This window comes from Leuresthes tenuis, unplaced genomic scaffold (assembly GCF_036924035.1).
Source record: "Leuresthes tenuis unplaced genomic scaffold, fLeuTen1.0.hap1 SCAF_14, whole genome shotgun sequence".
NCBI lineage: Eukaryota > Metazoa > Chordata > Actinopteri > Atheriniformes > Atherinopsidae > Leuresthes > Leuresthes tenuis.
Window position 1 is genome coordinate 11,770,016 of NW_027325368.1, and position 26,807 is coordinate 11,796,822.

At 38.3% G+C, this 26,807-nt stretch overlaps 2 protein-coding genes and 1 pseudogene across 3 annotated transcripts; all 3 read right to left on the reverse strand.

Annotated features, from left to right (window-relative positions):
- Positions 1–979: 979 nt before the first annotated feature.
- On the reverse strand, positions 980–3,506 carry LOC140268602 (aquaporin-1-like). Of its 2 annotated transcripts, none has more exons than XM_072363531.1 (4): positions 3,106–3,504; positions 2,166–2,324; positions 1,412–1,492; positions 980–1,316 (listed from the first exon to the last, which is right to left on the reverse strand). In XM_072363531.1, the coding sequence occupies exons 1-4, from the start codon at positions 3,457–3,459 to the stop codon at positions 1,122–1,124; spliced, it is 789 nt and encodes a 262-aa protein (XP_072219632.1). In that variant the 5' UTR covers positions 3,460–3,504; the 3' UTR covers positions 980–1,121. The 2 variants fall into 2 exon arrangements, with proteins under 2 accessions (XP_072219632.1, XP_072219633.1); XM_072363532.1 differs by having other exon boundaries at positions 1,139–1,338; positions 3,106–3,506.
- Positions 3,507–3,682: 176 nt separating this feature from the next.
- On the reverse strand, positions 3,683–5,926 carry LOC140269174 (aquaporin FA-CHIP-like; annotated as a pseudogene).
- Positions 5,927–10,667: 4,741 nt separating this feature from the next.
- Positions 10,668–13,037, reverse strand: LOC140268603 (aquaporin FA-CHIP-like). The gene is made up of 4 exons (XM_072363533.1): positions 12,563–13,037; positions 11,872–12,033; positions 11,589–11,669; positions 10,668–11,271 (listed from the first exon to the last, which is right to left on the reverse strand). The coding sequence occupies exons 1-4, from the start codon at positions 12,923–12,925 to the stop codon at positions 11,092–11,094; spliced, it is 786 nt and encodes a 261-aa protein (XP_072219634.1). The 5' UTR covers positions 12,926–13,037; the 3' UTR covers positions 10,668–11,091.
- Between the last annotated feature and the right edge of the window lie 13,770 nt (positions 13,038–26,807).

Genomic DNA, 26,807 nt, shown 5'->3' on the forward strand with positions numbered 1-26,807 from the left:
TGGAATCGAAAGAAAAATGCATTTTAGTTGTGGAAACATACACTGAGGCTGAGCTGCATGATGCACGGACAGTGATTTAAGAGGCATTTCTAATTGGACTGACGCAGCTGTTGCACTTGAATTGAAAAAAAGTAACTGTTTTTGGCAGCCTTTTAAAACCATTTTTCTTTTCTTTACTGCTCCCAATAAAACGTCTGTCTGAAGCTGTGCCTCAATAGGTGACAAAACACTCATCTTTGTTGCATCACATGGAATCGTAAAATCATTTGGGACATTTTGTTAATGATCATCTCACACAGACGGAAATAGCATGGGGATGTGCACTAAACCACAGTGGATGTCCTGACTGACATTTAAACCTACACTAATGGGCACGTATTTCAGCAACCTTGGGGTGTCGTGACACTATGCAGTCTCTGTTAGGAATGTTCGTGGAGTTTAAAGTCATTGAATGGTAATGCTATTCAATGATTAGCCAGGGGTGTGGAGAACATAAAATATCCATGATCCATAAAACGGGACATGAGAGGGGCCGTGTGCGTAAATGGAGAAAGGACATTCTTGTTACACAGCCAAACAGGAAATCTCCACATGGCCACATCTTGTCTTATCATGCTATTTCTTATTCTCAGTGTAGTTTGTTCATATGTGCAGATACCTGATCCAAATCCTTTCGTTGCTTGATAACAATACAGATAAAAAGTTTGGGACTGTTGCCAAACATCTTGAATATAACATGTGCTCTCGGTTATACATTATAAAGAAAATTCTGTCCTGATCTCTCTCTCTTCACATATATATATACACAGTATATATATATATATATATGTGTACTGTATATATATATAGATAGATAGATAGATACATATATTTACAGTTTTGGGAAGCGATGCAATATGAAAATACTTTCAGCTTTGCCCTTTAGAAAATCAAAACAGGGAAACTGAATGAAAAAAATCTTTATTAAAATATACCCAACTGTCTCAGGCACATATGATGAAAAGCAATCCCTGCAAAAACAAAACAACACAATAATACCTGCAGCTTGTTTGAAGTATATGATAGTGGTATATAATTTCACTGAAGTGCTGACAAAAAAAAGCTAAAGCATTTCCTGTTGTTCAGTGCTTTGGCCAGTGACTTGGACCAGCATCGTTGTTGTCCCCTGCAATAGTTTCATCTGCAATGTCTTCTTCATCTCGACCATCACGCAGGATGTACATGCGAGTTCTGAGGTTAAATTCTCGTGGATACAGGAGAAAATCATAAATAAAAGATGCTGCCACGCCACCACACATTGGTCCCAGCCAGTACACCTGCAAAGAAAACAGGAATAAGCTACATTTGAAATGATTATACTAGATAGAAAAAAAATGACTGTCAGACAAAAAGCTTTTATCTGCTTGCTGACCCAATGGTTCTTCATCCTTACAAGTACCACAGCTGGTCCAAAAGAGCGAGCAGGATTAATGCCACAACCCGTGAAACTCATCTGTAAATGGCAGCACATAAAGCGTGTCAGTTACACAAAGAATTGAGAAATTCATAGTAGCAGTTTAGGACTGTGCAGTCCACTTATCACTGTAGAATGTCAGCTGGGCTGGAAAATCTTGGACCATCAGTTTTTGTAATATAACAGATACTGTTTGTACCTCTTCCAACGGCCTTATGTTTCCAGATAAAACCCCACTCAACTGCCACTTGCTAACACTTTTTTTCTTAAATTTGACATGTCGCTGGTTTTCACCAGACTTAATGTGACACTTACGTTGCCGCTTTTGCAAGTGTGATTTGCTGCACCCTCTTCCTGAACTCCTGGCACAACATCCCCACACACAATGCAGAATTATGTAATGTTGTAGGGAGGGAAAGTCTTAAATTGTGACCAGCACTGTCTAAACACAAGGAAACTGTGCTGCTGCAGAGAAACTGAAGACCATCACTGATGCTGGCTGAACAGTAATCTCTTTACAAAAATCAAAATTTTGTTGAATAAAACTTTTATTTTGTCCATCCTCATCCTGTTATCAGATAAAATACTGTTGTGTACAATAAAGGTATGCATTTTTCTCCTAAAATTATAGATTTTAAAATGCCACAATTAGTCCTATAAATGTATGTAATAACATAACAGTTTTAGTAGAAGTGCACTGATATTCACTTACAGCTGCAAAGTGTCCTACTCCCACTGACAGGCCAATAGCTAGTGGTGCAGAGCCTTTCACGTCATTCCGTCTGCTATCAGTCACCGCTGTAACACACAGAACCAGCTGAAGAGTCGCAAGAAACTCGATGACAAAGCCGGTGCCTACGTTCACTGTAAGCTGTAAGACACAAGGATCAACTACATGGTCACTCAGTGCCACCGCGCCTGAGACTCCCTGATCATGTCATGGAATTTTTATATTTCATTTTGTTTATTTATCTATTTTTTTTAAGACCATGGGATCATCTTAAATCGCAAAGTTGTGCTCCAAATTCTTCATGATTTTTTAAAAAGTTTGGCCTCTGGAGCTAAATTGAATAATTTTTGCCATTTATTCAAAGCCTGAATGAAATGTCCCTTTCCCCTCAATTAGTGCTAAATTTGCACTTAACATTAATAATAAAAAATCTCTAAAGATGGTTAGCTAAAAAAAAAAAAAGTAAAGAAAAGAAAAGCAGTCATTGAATGTTTACTGTAATTAGATTTAAACCAAATTCTGTAATGATTTTCTGTGATCTTCCCTACATTAAAAAAAAAATCTCTGCCTTCTCAATCTCTGAAACTGTAGTTAGCGGGTTATGTGGCGATCCATTTTTCATTGCATGGCTGAATAAGGTATTGGTAGGAAAGATATATAGAACTGTAAAGATGAGAGAAGATTTCTCATGTGATTTCAGCTCACACCAGAGAAAAACGAGTACAATCTGAGGCTTATAAAGAATCACAGAAATGACGGAGTTTTGTTTCAAGGTCCAAGCTTGAAAATAGAAAATATTTGTAGATGAGTTTCTGGACATCAGCGGGGAAAGTAAGGCAAGTTGGTATTAATTCACCCGAAATGGAAATCTAAGGTTTTTTCTTAGAGAATTGTCTTGTCAAGTAGAAGTATGATGACTTACCTCATTGACACCAAGAGAATGATCATGCTTATAACTATTCACGATGGCACTGGCTGCAGTTGCTCCAAGCATCTGAGCCAGTATGTAGCACACACATCTAAGTGCACTGATCTGGCTGCTGACCAGGAGGCCCAATGTCACGGCAGGGTTGAAATGTGCTCCGCTGACGTGCCCTAAGCTCTGAACCAGCGTGGCTATGGCCAGCGCAAAGGCCAGAGAGACCTTCACCACCTGATCAACTTTAAACTCATTTTTTCCGACGATAGCTGATAGACCAATGAAAATAAAAAGTAGCATTCCAATGAATTCTGCAGCCACAGCCCTCCAGAACACCCAGCTCTTGACCTCTGTCATCTTTACTTCAAACGTGTCTGTCGTGTTAAACAGAAAAGTAAGTGTTTCTCTACTTATAGCAAAGTGGTTTGTGTGCAAAGGGGAGGAGAAGAGAGATGGAAGAGGGAACAGGAAGAAGATGTACTGCATGAGATTTCAGGTCATGCATTAGAGCATCAGAGAGAAAGATGAAGCTCTTTCTTATTTTTCTTATATTGAAAAAATAATTTTATTTCATACAATGTTACAGCGCTTCTGTAGACCAGCTCTTTTGATCATTGTACATCCCAAATCTACCCCAGAAGCGTCTCGGTTTTATTTTCCAACACTGAACCACACAGACTGACTCTTGCTTTTTTGTTGTTTTTTTTCCACAGAAGAGCTCATCTCTGGGTGCCAGCAGGTAATTATACAGAAGTACTGTCACCGCACTGGCACTTATTGGTTCAGCCCAGTACACCTGAAATACCAAACAACAGGACAGGCGCGTCCGATATGTGCAACACAAATTACTTACAAAATCTAATTTTCAGCTCCACAATACATGCCCGATGATCAAAAGATCAAAAGACTCCTGAATAACTGCAGGTCCGAGCTGGGTTGATACCACATCCTGTGTAGCTGATCTGTAAAGCATATCAGAGGAAAACACCACTTGATTTTCTGGCTGTACATCAGCAGATTACATGCAAGGCTGACTTGCAGCCAGTTCAAGCCATTCTATTGTGTCAGGCCTCAGTAAGATGGAAGAACCATCTGCCAAATTAATGACAGGGGAAATAAAGGAATGTTTTCATTAACTCACCCCAGTAAAGTATCCAACAGTGAGACAGAGGTGCAAACTCGCAAACATTGTGTCATTTGTCAGTGACAGTGAACACACACGACCAGCTGATGGCCGAGTTGTAATTCAAAGCCAAAACCTTGACATGGGCTGATTCCTTTGAGCTACAGACAAAAAAAAAAAAGAAAAGGAAAAAGCATGTTAGTTTGCCTTTTTTTTTTATTGCAGTGACTTATGGTGGAACAATTTACTGTGCGTCCTTTAACTCTCTTGAAGTTGATTGTGAAAAGTATACCAACCAACAGCCCAAACACACCAGTGTCGCAGAGCCTTTAAAAATCTCTCCTTGGGTCATCATTCTCCTGAAATTAAGAATGCTGCCCAAATCCCAGAATTTGCAGTATTTGTCTGACTGACTCAGTGCTTTAATTACTGAAGAGGTCATTACAAGCTTTCATCCTTTCCCCACAGAGAAAAGGTCTGACTTTGTTGTACAAAGACTAAAAATCCCAGTAATTAACGTTTGACATTTAAATTAAAAAAGTAATCATCAGTAGATAGTAAATGAGGCAGTCATAGAGCTTGGAACACAACTTTCACAGAAAACTAGAGCAAGCGGACAGCAATTCCCCAAATGTCACCCAGTCTGAGCTCTAAATGTAATTTATAAGACGGTGCATTACTCAGATAAATTGGAAACACATGGATTCACCCTCACCTTGTTAACACCAAGTGAACCTGTGGCTTCTGGCCTGATACCATACACAATGACAATGTCTGCCGTTGCACCGTGCATTTTGAGCTATCATTTAAAAAAAAAAGAAAGAAAAGAAGGCTTTGAGAACACTCATCTGGCAGCTGTTCAGCAAACCCAAGAAGAAGGCAGGATTTAAGTGAGCACAGCTAATGTGTCCTGTGCTCTGAGACAATGTGGCAACAGCCAACCCAAAGCCAAATGCTGCTTTTATCTCTCAGCCAGAACCGCCCTCCAAAATGCCCACATTTCAATCTCTGACATGCCTGTTCGGGCAATGTCAGCCTCATGCAATCTAACAGATCTTATGTGGCATTTGCGTGATGCACCATACACTGAGGCACAGAAAATTGATTCCACCAGTCACCCCAGCAACATTCACCAGCACTCATCAAGTGGGTGAGTTTAAATAATCAGGACTGATCAGGAACAGCAGAGAGATTTGCGTTTCAAGCAGTGAGAATGACCTCCACGACTCCCACTCTGCTTGGTACTTTTCCAGTTGCGCTGAAGGCGGAGCTAGTTTTACTGCCGCTCACAGCTCAGTTAAGACCACAACAAACTGTTACAGTGAAGTGTTAACTGAAAAAAAATATATGGCATGTTGAAAAAAAAAGTGCATTACAACAAAATAACACAAGAAAAATTACAATTACAATATATTTAATTCATAATCTGACTGTAAATTAGCATATTCATTAGTACTCTTACATTAGATTGAGAGCTTGTTATCTTTCTAATTAAATCCATTAATCAATTACAGAATGTACTTTCAACAATTGGCCTAATTCAAATGTTATGTGTGAAGGACACACACACACTGCTAAAACTGCAACAAATAGTTTTCCTGTCTTTCACTCCATTTTCTGTTTTGACCACTTTCAGTCCACTTATTCTATTCTGAGCATGTGTCATGCGGGGCTCACTGCATTGAACTTAACATCAGTCATTTGCCACTGTGAAGGAAATGGGACCTTTTGAATTCATGACAAGGAAACCAGGCTCCCGTTTTGCTTTTCTTTGTGACAGAACTGGGAGGTTAAAGGGTCACGCTGCTTCTCGTCTTCCTCTCTGAAGGACGAATGAGAAGCCTTTCCAATATCACCTTTGCCTTAGGCAACTCTGCTCTACATCACCGGATTTCTTTATTCAACAAACATGGCATGACTTGCATATTTCTTGTTGCATGTTTCTTGATTTAGGCTTTTTTGGTCTTTATTTCAACCTTAAGACCAATTAGAAATTCTGGTATCTAGCCTAAAATAGCTTTAAGATAGATAGACAGATATGTTAAAATGTTGACAATACATCATTTGCAGCAAGGACGGGAATTACACTATAATTAAAAGGCTATGGGAAGGACTAAATAATCAAAGTAGGATAGAAAACATAAGTGAGGAAACATTAGTTAAGAAGTGACAACTGGAAGTGCCAACCATGCCAAATGTAGTAAAAAAAAACAAACACCTTTTTAATGTTTTGTCTGAAGATATGGTACTCTTTTTCTACTCTACATATGTCATATTACAGGGGGTGGAGGAAAATTAGTCTTTTGTAAATTAATGATGTAAATTAGTCTTAGTTTTTTTAGTTAATTAACTAATGAATTTTTCTTTGTCTGTTGGACGTGTAAGACCTCAACCAATGATATTTTAATGCTTACAGCACACCTAACCAGGTAATTAGAAATGCCTAAAACTACTCAATAGATTTTAATATCGAAATATAATCAAACATTAAGTGAAAGTAAAAAAGAAGTTGCAAACTTTAGTTTAGACACCACTGGGATGGGTGGGGGACACACTCAAATGTCCTACCTGACAGCCACAAGAGTAGCTCAACTCTGATGACCTTCACATGTACTGTTTTCACCTGTTCAATCTGATAATCACTTGTTTTTTGGCAGTTTCACAAAATGCCTTGAGACGGCTGATGTAGCAAACCCTAACTGAGAGATTCTAGACAGATAAATTATGCAGAAATGGAAGCAAGTCAAGTTTATAATCAATATGAATACTTGGATGTTGAGCAGTGAAATGGTACTTACAACTTCAAAGACTTTACCTTCCAGGTGCTTAAAAAAGAGGATAATATGATAGAATATTACAGTGAAAAATCAACAAGTAACAAGTGTGACAGCAGAAAAAAACACTCAAAATCAGCCAAGAACAGCTGTATGTTGTTCAGTTATTCCATCTGCAGCAGACAATCCAGTAAGCAGGCCAAAGGTTAGAGTTGAGTTCAGACAATACAGCCCAGTTTGCAGTTGGAGATTCGTCAGTAGGCTTCTTTAAATAAGCCTCCTGATCAAATATTATCTAGCTATCATATATTTCCAATCACATTTTTCACAGAACTATAAATGGTCTGTTGTCTCCCACCTCACAGTTGTTAAAATAAAAATATTATTCAAAGGCAAAGGCAGATTAATCAATAAGACTGCTACAAAACATTGTACACAGTCTATTCATGTAAAATATACCCGATTTATACTGGTTATATGCTTGTCAATAATCCATATTACATAAAATAACTTTGAACAAATAGGCATGTTACAGGGGGGAGGAACCAAAACGGACAAGACTCCATGAAATAGGGTCTAGAGATTCTAGGAAAACTACTTCTTCCTTGAAAACAGCATCAATGCAAAAATTTGAATACCTATAAAATTGTGACTTGAGATTCAAAGAAAATTGCCTCTTCATGTGTGGCATGAATCGCAATTCACAAACGACACTTTCCATCCTGCTTCCCCTATAATTTCATAGGATCAATAACAATAATAGTATTGACCGTATGCCTTAAAACAGCTGGATGGAGAGTAAGTGAGAGGGAGGAGAGACAAAAAGGGAAAAGAAGAGATGAAGAGTAGTAAATCAATAACACATACAGCTTCGACAAACATCGCACTCAAACAGTGATTAAGGTGGTCACTCACATCATACTGGTGGAAAGTGGGAGGCCTCCCTAACCAACAGAACCTCAAGAAAAGACGGAAGTAAAAAACGTGAATGCAAAGTTCTCTCTTTACAGTTTGTACATGTTAACTAAGAGCTCAACATAATTTGAGTAATCACTCTTTGCCATTTAGAACCACAGTAATAATATGTTTGGTAGACCAGAACATATAATACATCTGACAGGGGTTACTCCGAATAGAGGTAGAGTCAAGGCCAACATAATGCCATTTGGTTTATTCATGTATCATAATGTCAGAGCCAAATGGACAACTCAGAAACTTAAGTAAAAACAGTTGTCATGTAATTAAGCAAAGCACTAAATACCTGCTTTGGAGTCTTCATCAGGTAAGCAAGTGACATGGAAGAACAGATGATAAAGGGACTATGTGAAGATAAAGTCCGGAGGCAGGTGTCAAAACAGGTAAACAAGTGCAGTGGAGCTAACAAGGGAATAAAGATTGTTGGGTAGTGACAGGATCAGATCAGATTAGATCACTCAGACCAAATTCAGAGTAACTCTGTACCGCATTTGGCTGCATTCTTGTAGTTGTGTGGGCCACATTTAAGGACCCAACTGATGCCCTCGGCTTAAGCCAGTGTTTCTCAATTCCGGTCCTTATGACCCACTGCCCTGCATGTTTTCGATGTTTCCCTCCTCCACCACACCTGATTCAAATGAATGACTCCTTTTCAGGCCGCTGCAGAGCTTGATGATGAGCTGACAGATGCTAATTGACTCCAAATTATTTTGGATTGGTTTAATGTTTAAACAGCGGATTCAAAGCAGATGGAGCAGCATACTCCAATGATCTTCTGTCTAATTCAACACAGGCTTTAGTGATGGCTTCAAAGTCTTGAGAACAGGGTCAATAACATCTCATGCATTTTGGAGTGATGTAGATCCAGAGATAGGTTGGAAGCAGACCAAGAATACCCTTGCATGTACAAAATGTCTGAGCCAACTGGAAGACAAATCAGACCATCAAAACTGACCATGTAATGTATGTTGATAAATAAAAGTTTTAAGGTCAGTGCTAAACCTTGGGCGTATGGTAGACTGTATAGAAAGCTAATAAACACTGCAAAGATGTGTGCATGTACAGTACATCTTCATAATCCAGCAAAAGTCACTTTTTGGCCTGAAAGGAAAGACAAGACTTAATTCTGAAGAAAAAAAAACAACCAGCATGTTATAAGATAAACTCTTATTCACACATAGTGCAAGTGAGTGGGATTTGAACACGAGTGGTTACTCAAGATACACAACCATCATGTGAACTGATAACCCCTTGAGATCAAATCACCTTAAACACATTTCAATGCCATGTGTGAAATGGCACCTAGTGTATGGTAAAACAGGTAGCCTAATATGTGTCAGTCCAACTTTGTAGTCTGGGGTAAAGCTTGATCCAGGGAAGCCCCAACTCTCTCTCAAGAACATCTAGAAAAGCAGACATTTGTGTACTAAAAAACTTATAGAACGAGGATAAATATCTGACCTTTTGCATCTGGAGGCAATAGAATGTTTCCTAACCATTGGTGTCCAAATTGAATTCACTCTGCTTTTTACCTAAATGTTTAGACAAAGGGCAAAGCTCTCAAACAACAACAAATCACAGGGTCATCTGACTGCTGTTTATAACTGGAAAACAGTACTCTGACTACATCTGATCATCTGTTTCTGATGAACTTTCCAGTGCACAAATCTGTGACCATCCTTGGACTTTTTCTTCTTCAGTGCACAAATTAATACATCTCCATTAATGTTTTAGATACTTTGCTTATTTCACTTTGAACATGCCCACTAAACATAAACATTTCCAAGCATCCTTAACATGCTCCTGGAGTGAATGAGGTTCAAGCAATATTATCTTAACCACAACCCTATCTAAAGCTTACATGCTTTTACAGATGCTAACAACGTTTTTGAATGTCTTTGGTAGATACATCTTTTCCCACTTTCTTTGGCAACATATCACTGCAAAGCATATCCTGAGTTTTACAGCATATAAAACTTTGTCTCATTAGCTGGAAGACTATAATTCTGCAGCTTTTCATCTTTGGGATTACTGTTTCTTGATTACTGGGGTTAGACTTACACTAAACCGTTTTTCTTACTCTGCATCATCTGTTTCTGGTGTCTGTAGCATGGCCATAACTCTACCACTGTGTATGCTAACATGAAGATTTGACCAAACATTAGATGATACTAAAAACTCAAATTATCTTTCCATGTGTACTTAAATACAAGTTCATCACTTTGAGTGTGATGACAAATGTTTTCTCCTTTTAACTGACGTCACCTTTGTGACCTTTTTGTTTATGTTTGTGACATGGATTGGCGAATGGAGACCCTACTCTTATTTACTATTAGATAAATCCATCACTAGGTTATCAACTGGCCAGACCTTACAGATGTTTCAAATTTTGGTTGTTCAAGAGGTACTTAAGTTGATGTGCATACATCGTGTTTCTAGTACTTTAATCATCTTTGTTTACATGGTAAATAATCCATCCACATCCAATAAACCTAGAGTTTTATATGGTGATCTGTATGCACTGGTTTTTATTTATTTAACATTACTCATCCAATTTCTAGGTGTTGACACTTTTGTTTTCTTTGTGTAGCTATAAGCCTTAGGGGTCTAAATGCATGGTAGAACTATGGTGATTATATAGAAAAGGAAAACTTGAACTATAATAAAAAAAAACAACAAAAGAGGAGCAACAGTTCACATCAAGTGTTTTATTTTACTTAAAAAAGTGAAAGACATTTGGGTGCACACAAAACATGTTATCCATCATATATAAGAAGTGATATAGATACATAGAAATATACAAAGAATGGCTCAACATAGAATACTGATAATGGAAAAAAAAAGATATTGACCACACTGCCCTGTTACTCTCAACCCCAACTTGTATGCTTGAGTGGCAGTTTGGATCAAAAGTTTGTGCTGGGTCAATATAAGGAGTGAGTTAGAAAGCAATACCAACTGACCCGTAGATAACAATCCTCATTGGTATTTCACATAACACAAAAATGTTAAGGTCTTACACTAAATTCAAGAGCTTTTCTTATTATTTATTTGATCTATTTATCTTTAAACAAGAGTAAAGACATGTACATTGAAACAAAGTGTTTCTAACTGTAGCTACTTTGAAGTCATCTCCACAGTTGTGGCATCGTTGCCTCCATTAACATCATAGTCACCCACTGGGCCACTGACCAGGACCTTCATACGCTCAGGGAAGTCATCAAATTTGGGGGACAGCAAGAAATCGTATATGAGAGCTGCTGCGACACCACCACACATTGGCCCCACCCAGAACACCTATAATAGATAACTCAGATTAGCTTCTGCAAGGAGTCATGCGTAAAGTACCATTATCGCACAAAGAAATGAAAGGAATGAAACACTCCACATTCCAGGCTGGTTCAGAAGGTTTACTTTTGTCAATATCTCATAAAGGCTGAAATATAGATAGAAAAACAATAGGCTATAATTGATTAAACTTGTGCGGCTGCATTAATGTGTAAAGGAGTCATCTGTTAGGGTGTTATTGAATTATTTTAGTTTGACATATAATGTGCGTGAAGTGTTATGTGAGGCATGCATATAGTGCTTGTGTGCTTCCCTTTCTGACTTACCCATTGGTCTGTAAAATTGTTCAGGATCAAAGCTGGACCGAAGGAGCGAGCAGGATTGATGCTACAGCCTGTGTAGCTGATCTGTAATCACCAACAAAGAGACAGCATAAGAGAATATCTTACATGGTCTGGTGGTATAATAGAACATGACAGGGGTAAATAGTATCAGGCAAAGTGGTGCATGAAATTTATTCACTCCAAGAGCTTTGTCACTGAAAATTACTGTACATAACCCTGGATAAACATTGCCCTGTTTTGGGGATGATTGTAAGGTACAACTTACAGCTGCCAAATGTCCCAAGCACACCGAGAGGCCAATGGCCAAGGGTGCAGAGCCCGTGACATCACGCCGCCTTTTATCAGTGACTGCAATGACACACAGAACCAGCTGGAAGGTTGCCAGAAGCTCTATGCCCACGCCTTGGCTGGGAGTGACACCGTTGAGCTGCGAGAGTAAGAAGAATTGCAAAACAACACTGTCAGTCTGTGTCATTTAGATGGATAGTTTCCCATCAAACCCACTTCCTATTTAGCAGCCGCTGGCATTGGTCCTCTTGTCTGACACCAATTTGGCAGTGATGCCAAAGTGCCACAATGGTTATTCAGTTATGAGTTATCAGGTTTTGCCAGCCTCTTGCCATCGAGTTAGAGGAAAGCTCTTGCTACTCATTGCACATATAGATGAAGCATTTTTGTATGCAAAAGCCAAAAATAATTGATAGCAAATATCAAATGGCTGACACTGCATATTTTCATTTACATATCCTGCAGCTGTGGCAGTGTGTTGTGCTTCAATTATGTGTTCCAACATAATTTCCAACGAACAAGATCCACAGCACATTTTTTTTTACTTATATCCTCACAAAAGCTTCAGTTTAGCTTCAGTTTTGTTAGAATTGCATGATGGTTCAGAAGTCTCAAACAGTATGACCCTATGTTGTGTCAGCAACAGCTTAATGAAACTTTTTACTCACAGCATTGAGTCCCAGGGCAGTAGTGTTATTTGGACGTGCTCCATACACAATACCACTGGCCAGGGCTGAACCCAGCATTTGAGCCACAATGTACATGACTGCCTTGAACACACTGATCTGACAGCTGGCAAGCATCCCAAGGGTCACTGCGGGATTTAGGTGGGCTCCACTGATGTGGCCTAAACTTTGAGCCAGTGTGGCAATGGCTAGTCCAAAGGCAAGAGACACCTTCACCTCCTGGTCTGGATTGGTGTTGTTAGAGTTCCCGATAGCTGTGGAGATGCTGAGAAAAATGAAAAGGGTCATGCCAACGAATTCGGCCAGAACAGCCCTCCAGAATTCCTTGCTCTTGAACTCCCTCATGATGGCTGCTGTCCGGCGATGAGTGTGAGCTGACCTTCTGCAAAGTGTGTGAACTAGTAAACAACAGCAACGGGCTGCATATATAAGGCCTGTGCTGATAATGGTCAGTGGGCGGGCTTTGAAAAACTGAAAGAGAGGGCCACACTGAATTAATGAGAAATCCAAAAGACTCTCACATCCCTCCCTCTGCTTCCTCACACTCCCTCCTCCTCCTCCTCCTCTTTCTGTCCTCTGGCCCCCTCTCCCCTACCACCTTCCTGTGCAACACTCTCTGGTCTTTGGACTTTTGTGAATAATACAACTGGGTCTTAAAATAGTTGGATCCAAAGGTAAAATATATTCTCATGCAAGAATAAACAGCTTTACATCAGTCTCTTATGGAGATTTCATAGTCAGAAAATACATTTGCTTTAATTGTCATTTTATTGTATTTTACTTCTGTGAATACTATGGATCATTGGCAGCTCATAAGGGAGTACTAGATAAAAGACAGACAATTCCCATCCACTCATTTCAGACCTCACCCTTCTCTCCACAGACCAGGATTTCTGTGTTTTTCATAATCATCCAAACTATGTCACATGCCAGGTTTGAGGTACTCTATAAGACAAAGAAAGCAGTAGCATGAACTTGTCATTTATGTGAAAAGAAACAAAAAAAAAAGAAAGACAAAACAAAGAAAGACAACTTTGTTCTTGCTAAAATTAGATTTAACTAAAAGCAGTGACTTTCAAAATAGGCAGGGGACACTGAAGATAGGAACTGAACAGATAAAAACACGTGGCATGTCACAGTAGTCTGCAACATTAACTTCCTAAATGTAAAATAATAAGGGGTTTATTTCTCATGGATAGAACAGTAATTCAATGACTGGGAGGAGTTCACGACATGATTATGGGTTGGATTGCTGAGCAAGGAGTAAAACATCAACTTTGTGAACTGAGCTGTCATTTGCACCCGACTCCCAACTCATGGACGTGCTCTGACTGTCCAGTCAGCTGTCAGTCCTTGCATGCATCTCAGATAAAGATATTATACTGTCCAATTTAGTTGTATTTCGTGACCCATACTGTGTCACATATTTTGTCTCTACAAACAAAAAAACCTAAATCAACTGACTTGCCATGCGGGGTTAATTTAATCTATGCTGTCCTTATCACTTACCTTCTTTATTCTCCCTTAATTTACAACTATCACTGACTAACCACCCACTGTTTGTGACAAACAGAAGAAATGAGTGGAAACTAAGGAGATTTTCCATTATTTTTTTCTTTATAAAATGGAGCAAAGTGATTATTAATTTCAACTGCTAATTTTAGTATAGACATACTTTTTTGACCATGACTAAATAAACTTAATGTCTTAAACAGTTTTATCCTTGTCAATCAATCCTTAGAATAATAGAATTATTAAACCAAATATAGTTGTGACTATATCTATGCATTATCAAAGGCAGATGAGGGAAAGTACTCTGTCCTTAAACAAATGTATGCCCTTTTAATTATTAACTGTGCCTGATTGTACTCTTACAAGCTTGGCTCATATTTAGTACACAGGGAAAGTCACAGGGGACAGAGCCTAATGCAATACCAGAGTAATGCTCTCAGACACTCATGACTAATGCTTACGGCACTGCAAATGAGTGAATTCGGAGAAAATGCTTGAGAAATTAGCCTGCGTCATGAGTTGGTTCAGCTAATGTGCATTGGACGTATCAGAAATGTGAAGTAATTTTTTTTTTTATTCTGTAGAATTTAGTCATCAGTTTTTTGCTGAATGTTACAAAAAAATTAAAAAGATGATTGTCAGTGAATTGATGATCAAACATCAGAGCTGACAGGTAAGCCATTTATGCCTTATAAGTCAAATCATTTCAATTCAGTTATATTTATATTTTGCTAAATCACATCAAATGTAATCTCAAGGCACTTTAAAGATACAGTCCAATTCTAATTTGTTGTTATATATTCATAAATCAATCAAATATAATTAATTAGAATACAAATGAGTCAAATTCATACAATGCCACATAAAAAAAAAGGCTGAAACGTTTTGGATTTCCCGTCCAGACCATGCACGAGGCGACAGTGGAAAGAATAAAACTCTTTCTGTACGGATACAGACGAAAAGATATTTAAGAAGTTCCAAAGAAGGCAAAGAGCCGACTTAGCTCACATATTTTGTAATACAATTTTGACAACAATAAACCTTGAGTTCAGTTTCTTTATGGCCCTCTTGTGTGCTTTGCTAACCAGGAGCACATTCACAGGATTACAGCAAGAAAGGGACATGATTCCAGTAGTCCTGCATAAAACAGAACTGTTTAATTTGGACATATCAATATCTGCTGCATCACAGTAAAGGTTAAGGAGTCAGATAATTGTATATAGACATTTTTCTACAAAGGTCATTCGACATTTCGAGCTCACTGTGTCAGTTATGCAAACGTGTCTTATTAAAGTGGACCAGAAAGGAGGACAAAATTAAGACTCCTGTGAAGCTGTGAAATCAAAGGGCTTCTCAGGCTACTGCTTCGACAGGGCACTAGCAGGCTGAAGCCTCACTGGGTGAAAATGTCAGTGTCCAGGTGGGTGAAATCCCTGTTCATGGTTAGAAATGAAGGATTTTCTGAATGAGGGCAGATGTGTGTTCAGCTGTATCTGGTATTGAAAACGTTTCTTGTCACTCTGCTGTCAGGAGCAATCCCCTACTGTGATAGGAAAGGTCTCCGCTTTAGATCAGGGCACTGTGACAGTGCTCATCAGTTTTTAAATCTTGATACAGCTGAACATGCTCCCAACACAGTTTTGTTTCTGACCATGAACATGGATTTCATCTGCCTGCTTACTGATGTTTTCACCCACTGCTGGTAACTGGCACACTGAGGCTAGCAATCCACTGGATAGGACTGAGAAGACTTTGTTTTTCAGTGGCTAAATCAGCCACCCTTAAATAAACAGTGTGACTGTATTGGTATTCATGCTGATTGAGACGAAGTCTGCATTTCTGTAAAGTAAGTGATTTCACTAGAAAGAGTGATTTGTGCTTCCAGTACATTTTGTTAGTCAGAGGAGTCAGTAACCACTTATCCTGCAATGACAGCATGTGGCCAACTGAACTGAATACTTTCCCCTCTCATAATCAAATGCAGAGTTTGTCCATTAATGAATGTGATGCTTTTTGATGATGGTTTACTTGGGTCCAGCTCAGTGTTTTTTTGGTTTTCTTTTAAACTCCATGAAGACAACATTTTCAGCTTTCATACTGTAATGCAAAATGACACAAACAAATTGCTGGTGTACAGTCTTCGGTTGCTAATGCCACATCTCAGATCGCTCTGCACTGATTTAGTGGAGTCACCATAAATGTTGCAACACTGGGGCAAATGTACAGTTGTTTGGTTTGATGACAGAGATGCAAACATGAACAAACATATCCTTTTAGTGTGTTGTATGGAAAATCCTACCGTTGAAGTTTATAAATAAGGGAAGGCAATAGTTTTCAGCAAAAGCAGAATTAATTTTGAAAATAAAAGTTGTCTTAAGACATACATTATCATTTTTAACATAAATCCTTATCAGTAAAGCAGTAAGTAGATACCATATTTAAATAACATTAAGTATTTAATTTTTAATGTTGAACTTTTGTTGACTTTTTTGCTATTGTCAGCTCACACAACTGAAATACCATGAGTATCATATTGCAATGCTAACAGCAGCCCACTAATGTCAGCATAAAGCATACAGCACAGACTACAATGAATAGCTGATTAAGCTAACATTTACATTTTAGACTACACCCTTTATCAACGTATACCAAGTCTGATCACTAAAAATACTAACTAAACTGCATATACAGCCGTTAGTTATTCAAGCTCCACAGTGAGAGTTTACCTAATCTTTCTGATATGGAAGGTAAATAGAACCTTACTTTAGAAGTGATAATGTCGTTTCACCTCAGTGTTACCTAAGATAATCGCAAGAAGAAACCTGAAAAATGTAACACACAAACAGAACTGTTTTTCCTTCATATCATTGTTTGATGTAGGCTTTACCTGTATCAGAAGAGTGCCAGGAATGTGTTTACTAAGTTGTATGAATTCCAAGAAACTTTAAAAAATAGCCTGATCTGTTTGAATATAACTACCACCTCATTGGCTTATGGTAAATAACTTGGATGTTTAGATAGCATGACAACATTTGGCACTGATCTACCAACCAACCAGTACAATTTGAAATGAATACCTGTCTCAACGTGTCACCGTTTGCAGTGACACTTAACCTACAGGCACATACATTAAAATGATTCAAATCGTTAAAATTCAGAACTAGATGTGCTTTGATCAGGGAGGATTTCTCAGACCTCTAGATATCTTCCAGTGCTCATTTTGTCCTGGGTTCACTCCTGCCCACCTGATACACAAGCACTGGAGCAAAAAGTTCCAGGACACATGTGGCCCGACGACTCGGTTGAGAAACAGAGTTGTAACGAAATCATTAAATGAAATTTGCGTATGCAGGACTGGTGAAAGTTTGGCATGTTCCTGGCCAGAGGAGCACAGCTCAGCAGAGTCAAATGAGATGGGATATTGATCTATGCCACACTCTGGAGAGCCTGACATTACAAGGCTATTAGTTTCCCTGAGAGCAGTTTGTTTAGTCTAGAAGAGACTCTAATCTGTGTATGTATGCGTTTCTTGCAATGTCTTCCATAGTGTGAAAATAGAGGGATTTAAATAGCAAACAGACAATGAGAAGCATAACTTATAGCAGGAGTTTCACAGAGCGAGCTCCTGATTTCAGATATTGATTTGCATAAGACAGTGTTGCTTGTAGTTAAGTGAAGATGCTCAGTCTCTGTAATATGTCTGGGTGGATGGAGAAAAGGATGTACAAATCTGTTAAATGGATAATGTAAATGGAAAGTTTAATTAATGAGATTATGGGAACTTTATATCAACTTTACCCATTTAAAATAGTGAAGACCAAGGTTTTATCTCAGGACAGATGCAATGTATGCTCCAGATGCCCCAATGGTGGAGCGTCACAAACCACATGACAGGCCACGACAAGTATGCTTATATGAATGCATGAGAGTATGAATTTGAGGCAATTGCACTGTATGATTACTAAAAAGGTATTTATAGCTTGAATTGTAGACCTATACTCCTATTCAACACAGTTTCAAGATGAACATTTGTCTTTTGGTCTATTTTAAGTCAGTAAAGATACAATAAACATTAAAAATACAGTGTGATTCATCAAAACTATTAACACATTTATTTTCAGCCTCTACTGTTTTGAGTTCTTCAAAAGTAGCTTCAAAAAGGTACATGCAGAGGATAAACATCAGCAAATTTTTGGAGTGGCCTGTTTTGACATTAAAACAGTGTGAATTTAAGCACAGCAAGCAACTCCGTGAGGGGGATTTCTGTGGGATTTGAAGAAATGTTGAAGTAAAGGCAATGGAACAAACAGCCCAAGTAAATGTCAAAGGGAGGTACAGGTCAAGGTGGGGTTGATCATCCCATCACGTTTTGTTTAGGTTCAAAGGTGACACATACCAGAACTGTTGACTCTGATATCCTCACCATAAAAGCAGATTGTACATGTACTCACAGATAATTGTAAAAGTGCTAAAGAAGAAGAAGAATGACAACTGAGTTGCAGAGAGCCATAGAATGTTCATTATCTCTCTGAAACGGCCACAAATCTGGACAGGGAATAAGGATTTTCTCTGCCATTTGCTTTAACAACACAAACAAATCTGAATCTGCAGCCAGCAGAGGATTTTCTTCGTATTTGCATTACAATAGTACATATTTGCACGACATGAAAAGAAAAGAAAAAATAGTCAAATGTCAAATGCGCTCAAATACCTAAAGGAAAAGGAGAAATTGACAAGTTCCCCCAGTTTATCAATAATTCTGTTTCCTCTAGTTATGCTACAGCATGTCCCATTGGTTAAGATTATACTCTGAACTTTTCAAGGAAATCAATGTCTATGTAAATTATTATTCTTTAGAAACAGCAGAGATTTCTGCTGTTGCTGCTACCTTTGGGTTATTCAGTTGTAAATGTGCACTTAGCATGATCTTTGCAGGACCAGCTCCTTACAAGAGCAGCAACAGTCTTGAATTTGCTCCATTTGCAGCATTAATGTCGATTGATTCATTTGGATTTTATAAAAGCTCTTGCAACTTCATCCTGGTTCATGCATGTCTAGGATGCTTGTTTTTAGTCCTTTAATAGTTTCTATGATTGAAGGATGGGTCACACAGTCGAGCAAACTTAGTAAGCAAGCTTTTAAAGCTTTTTCTTCTAAGGAGAGTCAAGCTTATGATACATAATTTCACTCTTATATCCTTAAGTTGATTAATTAACCCAAGCTTTTCTGAGAGTTTTTGTTTTGTTGTTAAGAGTCATCATAGTTTAGCCTACATTTTAGTTTTACTTAAACCTAGAACATGTCAAACTGTGTTTTTGTTACAATATGGGAAAGATGGAATCAAACTCATTCTGAGTGTTTGGTGGGAAAGTGGTGCATTGAAAAAATAGAATAAAAGATTAAAGGTTGAGGGGCATGGACAACACAGAAACCCATTGACCTGTGAAACCATTTCTGACAGTTAGCCGCTCATTTTGCTAATTGCTCAAACAAACCTAATTATAGTTTGGTCACAGTGCGTTTTGCCTCCAAATTAAACATTCTTAACAGTTTGTGCTTCCATCATTCTAAAAACTAAAGAAATTAAACAAAACAAATATAGAGAGGGATTTTAGTATTAACCATGTGAAAGCAAAAAGAAACAAACAAAAAAAAAATGACTTGACAGGATTTAGATTCATTACCTCAGTTTTGACAGAGTGATGCATTGTTTACCAAACTACACACACTGAAATCATCACTGGTGAACAGCTTTCTTCAAAGACTTCTATCCAGCAGACATCAGCATTGGCAGGCACATCACAATCATGAGACTACTGCTAGTCTGAGGAAGTTTAGGTCAGTGCACTGATGAGGACAGGCTGGACTGTCAGCTACATCACCACAAACCATCACAAAATAAAGAAAGGCATCCCCTGAATTAGCCTGTTTTCTTATTATTGATCTCAATGTTGACATTTCAAGCAGCTAAATTCTGCATGTGTTTTGTGGAGAAAGGACAGTAGCACATTTGTGTGCCCCACCACACCATTGATCAGCAATTTGGGCATAACTTTTCTTTCTTTGGACCAGCTATGAAGATTTCTTGGTGGATATAAGTTTTTTTGACCGTGTACACAGGACCATCTTCATGTCCATTGTCACACTGAGAATTCTTGTGACTTAAAGACTTACAAACACATGGAAGGGCTTTTATTAGGGTGACGAGTTTCCCTTAATCATTAAGTGTGTCTCCTGGCTCATTACCTGTTTATTACCATTGTAAATACCAATGCTTGTGTTCCAAACCTCTACAAAACTCATACAAAAACATTGCTGAACGGCTTATTCAGGGGTCTTTGATACCATGACACCAGCACAAACATTGCAGACCACATCATGTTTTACGCATCTCTGCGGTAAGATCACCAAGGAGACTTAGTTAACTAACCAAATTACGGTTTTGGCACAGCTCTTTTCCTCACCATGTAGTGTTCATTGAAAAACCTTGCTGTGAAAGTGATCTCCAGATTTATGAAAAAACACAACCCAGCACAAGAACCACATGACAGCTGTGTTTGAATTAAATCAATACCTTAACTGATGCAAGAGCTGCTCTTTACACCTTGCAGACTAAACAAGAGTATCATATAATGGCTTCACACGTGGAAGAAAAACAAAGCCCCATATAGTGACTCTATCTCTAAGGAAGAACATTTGTTTCCTGATAACAGTGCTCTTTATTAGTTCTTTATGGAGTGCTGCTATCCTGCATGTCTTTCTTGGGATAACTCTTATGACACTGGAATGAAAACGAGCTCATGAAAAAATAAAATGTTCAGCGCCAACTGATAAGGAAGGACTTTGTACTGTGAACAAGCTCATCCCTGGCTTTCATTCAGTTTGTATGATACACTAGTTCTATATTCCCCCCACAAGGGCATTTGGTACCGAGTTTGTGTTTGATTACATCAATTGTGAGATAACTGGTTTAATTCTTGTCTCATTCTGTATGTTGAGGATTTTCTTACCTCACCTTGCTTGTTTTGTGTCTTACATCATCTGCTCCTTTCCGGTCTTCCTGATTTGGACCTTCTTCCCTGGTATCTGTACAACTGATCATGACAGTACAATCTGAACATCTTATAGAGCCATCTATTTAATGAAGAGCCGCACAATGCCTAGCTGCTACCTTCTCTTTGTAATATAGACACTGAATTTACCCAGGAGGCTGCTTTCTACCTATGGAGACGTCCTGCCAGCCCAATTGCCAATCGTATTCTCCAGGAGCTAGTCAAACCAGCCTCAACTGCATCCACAGCCACGTGTTTAATATCCATAAGTAGGCATAGTAGGCACAGTAGACATAAGTGCTGTGGGGAAGGAACAGGCTGATATAACTCAGACAGATGTTATGGCAGGATTAGATGACTTATTTTATCAAACTTCCCTGGTTATAAACTAAAGAAACAGACTACAGTTGAAATATTTTTCATAAATGTATGTGTGGCTGTTAGTTAGGCTAACTCAGTTGACACCACTAAAAAGCAAACAAGCTCTGTGTTACTCTGACTGTTGCCCTCACCCCTGCATGTCACCACCAACATTGCCACCACCATAATCACCGCCATCTCCACATTTTGTAGAAGAAGTAGTTATAGCACCAGAAGAAAAGTAGGTGATTTGAAGACATTGTGATGAACCTGCCTCCTGCTCTTTCTTGTTATCTCTTGAATTTTCTGCACCACCAATCATGTTGAAAGTCCCCCTTTCCAGAGCCCACACATCTACCCAACCTAGGACGGTAATCACAAGGTGTCACTGTGAATGGATAGTAGTATTGAATATTTGACATCTCCCAGCAGTTGGACAGCAATCCACCTATCGGTATATTTGTAGAGACAAATTGAAGTTCGCCTGCAGCTTCTGTGTCAAACGTTGCTCTCCTGACATCTCATCTAAACCTTGTTTGATGGCGCATTTGCAACATTGGAATCATTTCAACCTGCCATGGTTTCACAACCAAAAAAAAACGGTTTGGTTTTTAGCTTGTTGTTAGCATAAGCCAACAGATACTGCACTTGAACTAAGGGCTGTTAAGATCCTTTGTCAGACTAAAACCAAAAGACAGGTAGCTTAGATAATACAGTCTTTTCCCTAAGTTTTCTCCACTTGTTCAGGTGATGGGTAGTCTACCATCATGTTTAATTGTCATGTGCTCAATGAGAGAAAGTGGATCTGGCTTTCTGTTTTGGCCTGAAAGCATATTTTTATTGGTTAAACAATTTAATTTTGTTGAGGGAGCAAGTATGTGCAAAATACCCATATAGTTCAAAATTAATCAGAATTCTTTGTATAGTTGTATTTCATAAATTTAATCTGTTGTCACAAAATCCCATGGCAAACCTGGGCTGGATTCATGGCCTTTACTGTGCTGTGGTACACCGCATGGGATCTACTGCTCAACAAGATGATGCATTAGGAACTGCATTAATCATATGAAGTTGTACAGTAGATTATATTCTTATGATATAAGTAGATGTGGCTTAAGCGTGGATGAATAAATGTGAGTTTGGACATTTGTTGTCTGATTTAATCAGTAAGTGGGCTGATGAATAAATATGAAACTGTACATGTATCTGGGTTACATTTGCATCATATATTTAGATTTTCCTTTGCTAAGAGACAACTGTGTTACAGAGATCTTACCACACAACCCTGATAAGATACAGACAGACCTAAACAAAGTTAATTTCTTTTCCAGAAACATGTCATTTTAGTTGGAAAGTGTTTGGAAGATTTGTTTCTTGTGTAAAATAAGTCCAACCTTATCTTCAGTGACTATCTTTGCTCAGGATTACTTCTCCCATCAAAATAAATAAACAGGGTGTCAGTGGGTGAACACATAATTACATAGGAAATGACTCCTCAGTGTACCAGTCAGTTCAGATACGACACTTACATGTTCGGTTACTGACAGAATAGTAGAATCCCTTCTACTATGTGTCTAAAAGACATTTAAAAGTACTCAGCAAATATGAAATTGTCACGGTTCTGTAGTGGAGGCGAGGAAGCCTCATGAGGAGCAATGCAACATTTACAATTATTCATGATGATCGTACAAAATCCTTAAAGAGGCTGCAAAGTGGGCCCAACATGGGTAACTAGGGGTTCAACATGTGGAATGATTTGTGTGGTGAAATTTATTACATTGCAAATGGAAGTGGGGCCTTGTCTGGCCAAAGGGGGATTCTTTATGTAAAATGTAATATGCAGTAAATCTTAGCTGTGGTAGTATTTTATTACAACCTTTTTCATCTCAGTCACACTTGAGTGCTTAAGAAAATAAAACAAAACAAAAAAAACAGGAGTGTGTGCAACTGTCTCAGATGAATCAAGATAAAGATTACATATAACATTTTAACATTTTTGAATGTGGTGAATTTATACAAATGTAAACACGTGTCATCTAGGATAAGATTTATTGGCCAAAAAAAAGGTCTGTTTCGGTGGTATCTACTAAATTTGATACAGCTTGTTTTCTGAATCTCAACATCATCAACACATTGCTGACTCCCAATAGAGACAATCAAATCAAACTGCCGAATTGTTCACTTATATCACCAGAGCAGCAAATCACAATTTGTGACACTGTTAAACATTATCACATTTCAATAAAAATTTCCCAAAATTCCTGTGCAAAGAATGACTTAACACTGTTACCGCAGACAAAGCAGTCACTGAGATTGCAACAGAGACTCCTCAGATACCAGAAATGATTTGCTTCTGCACATCTGTTCACAATGATTTGAGTTAAACATGCTCAGCATTGTCCACTCTATGCACAGGTGAGATATCCCAACTGAATTATTTTATTTACATATTGAGACTCAATGTATGGTTGCCCTCAATTTTGTACTTTTGCTGAAACATCACAGACAGAGTGATCTTACTTTTCATTGTGCACTTTAAGACAGAGGTCAAAGCTTTTTGTCAGTGACAGAACGCTGTTCTTTAACGAAGTGTTACTTACTCTGTATGAGGGTGGTACTTGCCGTCAGGGGAGTGTGACCCTTTTGGCTCTCTGGTGGTGACTCCCTTCTTGCTAAACTTCCTGCTGCTCACAGAAGTTTGTCTAGATAACAAAAGGCAACTTCAGAAATAGCGTTAAAGGTCAGTCATATGTTTCTGCCCAAAGATTTTTCTCTAAAAAAGGTATAGACGACAATGGATTTTAAAAAAAGATGCAACTTGTGGAGCAGAGACGTTTCAGAGATCATTGCTTCTTACTGCTGTGAGACCCAGCTGTGTGATATGACCCTGACCCAGTTGTTTTTGTAATACTTCTGTTATTCGTTCTTAATTTGATGTTTTACATGTTCATATTTCCCAGTGCTGTGTGCTATGATTTACCCATTTGCTGCTGTAGCATTTTGGAATTTTCCTTTGTTGGTGTAAAAAGGTCAGTCTAATCTCATCTTATCTTATCTTAAATGTAGCTATAGCAAATGTGTGTATTCACAACTGTTATCCATAGCTAAAGCATGATAAGGGGAAGGGTTAGGGTTTGAGTTAAGAGGGTCATCAAGTCTAACTTTACTTTATGTGGAGCACATCTTTTCAGTGCAGTGTGTGGATGCACAAGAGAGAAGGAGTGGGTTTGTTTATGGGTGTGTGAGGCCATCTGTTGTCATGCAGAGATAGAAAACAATGAAACTAGTTTAGACTATTCCCTGAGACGACCATTTGGGATCCAGAAAAATTACTATAAAAGTTACTGAAGGACTTACTGTAGGACTGATTACACCACACTTGATAATGGGTAAGCAGTTGTGTGCAACTCTTTAGAGAAATACCGTCTCCATACACATGTACTTTAGAAAAGGATTTCAAGAAAGAGTTGTTGGAAGACCGCAGCTGCAGGCATGTTGAGCAATCATCTGGGTCATGTTCTCAGATATTTCTAATTTCAGCGTCTGAGGTTCAATCTAGAGTCCCACCCAACATAAAAACGTCCATAAATTTTGCTCTCAAGCTGAGAACAAAATATTTCCATCGAAAAATTATAGTTTGATTAAAACAAACAATTAGACTATTAAAAAAGTCCTATGAAAGCTTTCACCACACCTAACTATTCAATATTAGAGGAGGGAGATCAGTGAGAAATCCTGTGGCGTTATTCTTTATGACAAAGGTATGAGAGCAAACCCATTTTCCAAGATTTTATCAAAATTAAAAAAGAGTGCATGTACAGTAAATAAGAGATGGTGAACAGAGCGACGGTGAGAGGTGTACCAAAATACCAAGAAAACAAAAGAAATCTGACAAAACAGCAGTGTTTCTCAGGGATTAAGAATGGTTAAGAATAATTAAACTGTGGTTTTAGGCTCTCTCTGTAGGCTACTCTGCAGTTTAGTAATGCAGACTAACAGCATCCAGGACAAATAAGTGTGTGTATATGTGTGTGCTTTCTAGTCAGTTATTTTTAAATGCAGATTCATTTTAAAAACCAATTAATCTGAACCGTCAGTATATTCTTTTGATTTTAACCCAAACCAGTCTGTCCTGTGGATTAAGGATTGTCTAGGACATCACTGCTGTGTGTTCTATAGGTATGAATTATGTTTTTGAATAAGCAGGATGTAATGGCAGAAGTCATTGAGAGTGATCATCTCAGCTTGTTACTTAGCCTCATGTTTCATTATACATGAATGCTTTGATTACACAAATACGAGCCCCTCTATCATGGTGTAAACAGCCACCCGTCAAAAAAGATAGGGAAACAACAACGAGTGAAAACAAAGAATCAATGAAGAAAGAGTCACACAGGAACAGTGATAGCATCGGTACATTTATAGTATATGAAAAACACAGAAGGAACAGAATTCTTAGAAGAGAGGGGACAAACTACACGTCACTTAGAGACTGGCAGAGGAAGCCACGAACTGTGGAAACATGGGAGCTATACAACACGATCAGAATGCTGACAGGAAGTAATGGAAGACTACACTTAATGCTTGGGGAAATATAAGACAGATCTTTACACTGATGGAGCAGCAAGCCGCTAGTTAGTGTAGTAATTCTGCTTAATTGAATATAATTTGTGTACAATATAATATTTTCTTTAAGTAAACAGGCCTTCTGCGCAAGAAGCTAAATAAAATGAACAGTAAATTGTGTGTCCTCTTGTTGACTGCTAAATATCTAAAAAAAAAACAACAACATGGGTAAATTACATGGGAGCTTGTTGGCTCTCTATGGTTATAAAGTTTTCAAAGAATATTTTTAGTGTTGCATTAAAACTGAAAATAAAGTTGTTGAGATTGTGTTCTTTTGTTTGCTGCTTTTGGGGAAAGACCTCTTTGCAGACTTTAGTCTCTCTCATGTGTTGCCTCATCTTATGACCATTTCACTTTTTTTACCCCAAGTCTTTTTGAAAAATGTTTTTCGTCAATTTTCTCACAATGTATCTTATTGACACAGTTGGGGTTGTAAGGGAAGTTGCTACTAATGGTTGTCAAAGCAGATTTACAGATGTCTTACCATCTTTGCTCTGAGTAGAGAGGGGATGTCACCCCACTGATCAAGGGACAATACAAGGAATTGAAATGCAGATGTGCAAGATCGTCGATTGTTATGCCAGAAAAAGATCATACAATACAACAGAAAGTTCTGTCAGAAGGCGGTTTCACATTGGTTTCTGTTTTCCTTCAAGGGGAAAACAAAAGACAGTATA

What these genes read in the sequence shown, in the direction of transcription:
- LOC140268602 (XM_072363531.1), bottom strand. Translation starts at nt 3,459, where the DNA reads ATGACAGAGGTCAAGAGCTGGGTGTTCTGGAGGGCTGTGGCTGCAGAA. An exon ending in GAGTAGGACACTTTGCAGCT is followed by an intron (nt 1,493 to 2,165) that starts GTAAGTGAATAT and finishes TGCCATTTACAG; the next exon opens with ATGAGTTTCACGGGTTGTGG. An exon ending in TAAGGATGAAGAACCATTGG is followed by an intron (nt 1,317 to 1,411) that starts GTCAGCAAGCAG and finishes TTTTCTTTGCAG; the next exon opens with GTGTACTGGCTGGGACCAAT.
- LOC140268603 (XM_072363533.1), bottom strand. Translation starts at nt 12,925, where the DNA reads ATGAGGGAGTTCAAGAGCAAGGAATTCTGGAGGGCTGTTCTGGCCGAA. An exon ending in CTGCCCTGGGACTCAATGCT is followed by an intron (nt 12,034 to 12,562) that starts GTGAGTAAAAAG and finishes TTACTCTCGCAG; the next exon opens with CTCAACGGTGTCACTCCCAG. An exon ending in GCTTGGGACATTTGGCAGCT is followed by an intron (nt 11,670 to 11,871) that starts GTAAGTTGTACC and finishes TGGTGATTACAG; the next exon opens with ATCAGCTACACAGGCTGTAG.